This window comes from Spinacia oleracea, chromosome 4 (genome assembly GCF_020520425.1).
Source record: "Spinacia oleracea cultivar Varoflay chromosome 4, BTI_SOV_V1, whole genome shotgun sequence".
Classification (NCBI taxonomy): Eukaryota; Viridiplantae; Streptophyta; class Magnoliopsida; order Caryophyllales; family Amaranthaceae; genus Spinacia; species Spinacia oleracea.
In genome coordinates this window covers 36291843-36297381 of record NC_079490.1, presented here as the reverse complement: position 1 = coordinate 36297381, position 5539 = coordinate 36291843, and the positions used below count along the sequence as shown (strand labels likewise).

The 5539-nt window shown below is 33.9% G+C and overlaps 1 protein-coding gene across 1 annotated transcript; it reads left to right on the top strand.

Annotated features, from left to right (window-relative positions):
- The first annotated feature begins 2193 nt into the window (after positions 1 to 2193).
- LOC110788541 (auxin-responsive protein IAA16) lies at positions 2194 to 5304 on the top strand. Its single transcript, XM_021993179.2, has 5 exons — positions 2194 to 2754; positions 4240 to 4481; positions 4590 to 4725; positions 4862 to 4923; positions 5009 to 5304. The coding sequence occupies exons 1-5, from the start codon at positions 2366 to 2368 to the stop codon at positions 5044 to 5046; spliced, it is 867 nt and encodes a 288-aa protein (XP_021848871.2). The 5' UTR covers positions 2194 to 2365; the 3' UTR covers positions 5047 to 5304.
- The last annotated feature ends 235 nt before the right edge of the window (positions 5305 to 5539 follow it).

The window sequence follows — 5539 nt, the reverse complement described above, 5'->3', positions numbered from 1 at the left end:
TTGTTATTAATGTCAGTTTTCAGTTTTATGTATTTTGATTTTGTAAGTCATATGATTTATATTGAATAATGAACTAATCAATAATCTTACTTGTAGTACTCATGTAGATTATGAAAACTGACAACAAAAGTAAGTTTAGGGAATGGTTGTTTGGTCCAGATTCAACAATTCAGTTTAATTTTTATGTGTTCAGATTTTATAAGTTTAGGGAATGGTTGTTTCAACTTATTTTAGCTTATTTCAATAAAAATAAGCTCAGATAAATTTAGTTAAGTTAAAAAGTTCATATAAGTTTTATAAGTCCAGTTCAGATAATTTCAACAAAAGTAAGTCATTTTCTGACAATTAAACACTCAAGTAACCAAGTTTTTTTACCCCAACAAAAATAAGTTTAGAATAAGGTCAAATAAGTTTAGTTAAATTCAGATAAGCTAATATAAGTTCAACTAAGTTAATATCAGTCAATTAATTAGTTGAACTAAAATGAGCCTTTACTTAGTCAATTCAATTTAGGTCCAACAAGTTAAATTCAGTTCAATTCGACAATTCCTTTCGGATTCATTCAGTAAAGTTAAGATCCAATAAATTTAAATTCAATTCGACTTCATTCAGGAACACATTATGAAGTAAAGATGGTTGTAGGTCTGAACGGGCATGGCCACGCCAAGCCCACTCTGCATTGTGTCGGCTGGACCGAAAAGTTCAAACAGGGCCTACACCCATGGGCTGTCGTATCGGGCCGGATCAGGCCGTCATACCAAAGCATTTATTACTTTATATTAAAGCAGACACTAGCAATAACACATGTCACTTCTTGGTGCAATTTTTTTCCTCCAAAAACCCTTTCCTAAAATAGCATACTCCGTATCTATTTTATTTTATTTTCTTTACTTTTGTATAAATTGTTTATGTATGGAAAAATGTTTATATGGTTATAGAATATATCAGTGTTAGACGATTTTGGTAATATTTTGGTCAAATATTCATACCAACAATAGAAAAAATATATTTAATCAACATTTTGGTCAAGTTAACATATTATATCGAATATTTTGGTCAAATTATCATACGGAGTATTAAACATATAAAATACATTAGACGAATAAATGAATACGTTCAAGATTTATAAATTACGCATTAAATTTAAGGGATAAATATTTTATAAAAAAGATGTTCAAATAATTATTTTCGATTATCCCTGCATGATCTAGTAATTTTACTAAATTTAGCGTGCTTTGTCATTCTGGGTCAAGCCGTATATTTCCGTGTTTATTTTAACAAAAATGCGGCCTAACTCCCATCCGCAATACGCAACCCACGACTTCGTACTTGTGCCGAACCGTGTTTATTTCTTGCCCGTACCGGGCTTTTTTTAGCCGGGGTATGGCATTGGGCTAGCCCAGGTCACGGTCATCTTTACTACGAAGATGGAATAGCTTAGAGCCTCGAGCTGTCGAGCCATCCAAACCATTGAAAAACAAGTACGGAGTATATTATCTCCTTTTAAAGAAAACTAATCTTATCCTCCACTTTTCCTTCTGCTCTCTGGTTGGCTAGCAATCTTTAAGCAAAACCCCAAATCAAACAATAAAAAAATATAAAAGTTTGATTAAGCAAGAGTAATTATTAATACTTCCTCTATTCTTATTTACATGACACAATAGGAATTAAGACACTATTCACACAAACGCCTTTGACTTCCTTTTGTGATTTATATATAAGAAAAAACATAGTCGTGTGGGGTCTTATTAGATTTGTATCAGTAAATATTATTTAAATAACAACTTTTTATAATTTTTTCCGATACACAATTAGAGATATTAATATTTAAAATCGTGCATTGAAAAACGTAGCTAAATAATTGTGTCATTTAAAAAAGAACGGAGGAAGTATTAAAATAATAAAAAATGGGAGGGTTTCCTTAAAGCATCAAATAGTGTAGGTTAATGGCAAACAAAAAGCCAACTAGCCAAATGCAATATGCATTGTCCACTACCCCAAACATCTCTCCTTCTCCTCCGCACTTTTTTTAATTTCTTTTATTTTTAATGTTTGACATCATTGTTTACGTCATATTCCTCATTATTATCAGGACAACCGTCCAAATAATACACCCTTCCACGTGTCGTCATCTTAATCGTTTCATGTTTCTCCCACCATTTCCTTATATTATCACTTCTCTTCACTTCCACCCAACCCTTCTTCTTTTTTCTCTCTTTCTCTCTTTCTCTCTCCTCATTTCTCCAGCAAACAACGCTTAAAGAAAATTGAATCCAAAATTTTAGCAGAAAAAAAGGCTGAATTTCAAGAAATTATAATTTAGAAGAATTTGACTTGATTTACAAGTCAAAAATTAAGATCTAAAATGTTGAGCACTGAGAGAGACAAGTACAGTATGATTAATTTCGAGGAAACGGAGCTTCGACTCGGGCTTGGGCTCGGACTTGGGCTACCCGGAGTATCTTGTGAACAACTTGCAGCAGCAGATCAGTTGGCGAAGAATAACAATGGGAAGAGAGGCTTCTCTGAGACGGAAGGTGACTCTAGTGTTGATTTGAAGCTTAATCTTTCGACCACGGCAACTACGACAACAACCACCACCACAAACACCGCTTCTGCCACCTCTACCGCTTCCGTAGTAAAAGATAGTAAAGCGGACCAAGATGTTGCTGCTGATCATAAGTTAAAGGAGAAAGTTACCGCAGCTCCTACTTCTACTGCTGCTGCTGATCCCGCTAAACCCCCTGCTGCTAAGTAAGTTTTCTTTTACATTTTATTTAACATTTACTTTATTATTTGGCTTATTTATTTTATTGTATTATTTTTGTTAGTTTGTGGCTTAGAGATAGCCCGGAAGGTTAAAGGAAGTAAACGAGACTTGATTCTTACCGATTAAGATAGTTGACCCCACTCTACTTAATAATAAGTGGATCGGAACTTTCTCCAATTACTCGGAAAATTAAAGTGGTTGTTCTTAAATTCTTACGTATTTCCCATCCGTAAACGGATTGAAACGAAAAGTGGGAAGATTGTTACGAAACGAAAGTGTATGATTTTGCAATACAAACATGCAAAAAGGATGTATGTAAGATTAGCTAAAAAAAAAATTAGTGATGGAGATTAGTAGTTAGGTCAAAATGGTGTGATATTGGTAGGAAGCACGTGTGGGTGAACAAATAATAGAATGGTTAAACACAAGAGTGTGAAAAATTAGAACACATGCAAATGCAAATTAAAGACGATTGAAAAAAATAGTGTCAGCTTTGTTATTTCGTCGTTTTTTCTTGCGTCTTGTTTGTTTTATTGGGAAAATGACAACTCCGTCTCTCTTACCTCTCCTTTGCTGTCGGCTTTACAAAGCACTAAACTACACCCAACATTTGGAATCTTTGGCTTTTTTCTTTTCTTTCTCTTTATTTTCTTTAAAGTCTTACCCACCAAACACGTCCTTGCTGTTTTTACTCCTTTTTAAGTTGGGTTTAATGCTTTAGATCTGTTACAAATTCGGTCCCCTCACCCTCGTGCGGAATTTTTATTCTACTAGACTTGATTTTTTACCGAGTTACTGTTCTTTTAATAACTTGGTTTGAAGGGTAAAGTTAATCGATCTTCGAGTTAATTTCGAATATTAACTTATAATGTCCCGCATAAAGTTCTTAGGTGTGATAGTTTCACTCGAAACTTTCTCGAAATTCAACTCCGGAGATCCAAACTTAAAAAGAGTTAACTAGATAGATCTGTTGGATTTGGTGAATTCCGGGAACAGGGGAGTATGTCATTGATCATAACAATACAATATCAGTTCTAACCGTGTTAGGAAACCTTATGAGAACCGGTCGGCTTAGGAATTAGGGTAACATGATATTTCCGCTGCGAATGACTAAATTGATTTGTAAATTTGAGATAATTTAAAGTAAACATTTACCTTGACTATCAACGGTCAAATGATGTTTTTGTTAAACTTGGTCTTTTATTTAGGGAACATAGTAAATTAGATTTGTACTTGTAATCTTGTATCATGACGACGAAGAATGAGAGTATTGTCATTTGAACAACTATATTCAAATGAGATGATAAAAGGAAAGAAAAACCTAATTAGTTTTGGTCAATGTCAAACCTTGTTTAGTCAATAATACATTTAATACTCAAATTGTAACAAAGAAAATATAGATTGTCTAGTCTAAATTCTAATAAAGTAAATAAGCACTTGACTAATTCAAATTTTTGTTGTTCCCTCAGGACACAAGTTGTAGGTTGGCCACCAGTTCGAGCGTTCAGGAAGAACATAGTAGCCGTCCAAAAGAAGAGCTCGGACGAGCAAGCTGATCAAAAGTCTTCTACCAACACAATCACAAGTGCAGCATTTGTCAAGGTCAGCATGGATGGCGCGCCTTACCTGCGTAAGGTAGACTTGAAATTGTACAAGAGTTATCAAGACCTCTCTGATGCCTTGGGCAAAATGTTCAGCTCCTTTACCATAGGTATACTACTAATTACCCCTAATTAATCTTGTGATGAATTTAGACTTATCGTGTAATTTATATTCCTATGACGGTGATGAAAGAAAGCTAATTAATTATAAAATGAAGGTAATTGCGGGTCACAAGGAATGAAGGATTTCATGAACGAAAGCAAATTGATTGATCTTTTGAATGGTTCTGAGTACGTCCCTACTTATGAAGATAAGGATGCTGATTGGATGCTTGTCGGTGATGTTCCATGGGAGTAAGTTTCTCTGAAGCTTTTCTCAATAAATATTTTTTTGTATTTAGCGGGATCAAGCTAGTATAACATTGCCGGGTGATGTTACTGTCAATAAATTTCGATGTAATGACTAATTACACATCTTCTTGTTCAATAGAATGTTCGTCGGATCATGCAAACGTCTCCGTATCATGAAGGGATCAGAAGCCATTGGACTAGGTTTGCCCCTATCTTACTTTTGTTAATAAACGCGGATTGTATATATTTTAATAAACTTACGAAAATGTTCTGGGTTAATTTGCAGCACCAAGGGCTGTTGAGAAGTGCAAGAATAGAAGCTGAAGATATTTTTATTGATGTTTAATGTTTGCACAATTCGATGTAAAACTTGTCCTTAATTTTTTTTTTTTTTTTTTGCTTAGTGTTAAAAGAAAGCCCTTTTTATATGAAAATTTTAAAAGTTGATGGGAAGGCAGACCGGCTCGAGAGGGATCGAGCAAGATGTCTGGCTGGTGTAATATTTTTGGTTAACGTTCTTGATAATTATGTGAAGAAAAAGTTGTCATATGATTATATATTATAGTTAATTTCTTGCTTTCATTTTATTCTTTAAGTTGTTGGAATAAATTTCCTATTCCTATGGTACTCTGTATTCATTTGGGAAATGTCTAATTTTTAAAATGAGGGAGATAAGTTTTGATAAAATAAATTTTAATCATGCACCGGTCTCAAGAAGAATATGAGTGTACAAATTTTACAAGTGCATAAAGGGTATAAGAGCATCAATTGTGGCTTACTCTTAGCCCACTCTTAAAGAGAGAGAAAATTTAAGAGT

Excerpts from the sequence above, each read along its gene's own strand:
- LOC110788541 (XM_021993179.2), top strand. The coding sequence starts at position 2,366 with ATGTTGAGCACTGAGAGAGACAAGTACAGTATGATTAATTTCGAGGAA. Across the intron at positions 2,755-4,239 it reads GCTAAACCCCCTGCTGCTAA|GACACAAGTTGTAGGTTGGC; the intron begins GTAAGTTTTCTT and ends TTGTTCCCTCAG. Across the intron at positions 4,726-4,861 it reads GTCGGTGATGTTCCATGGGA|AATGTTCGTCGGATCATGCA; the intron begins GTAAGTTTCTCT and ends CTTGTTCAATAG.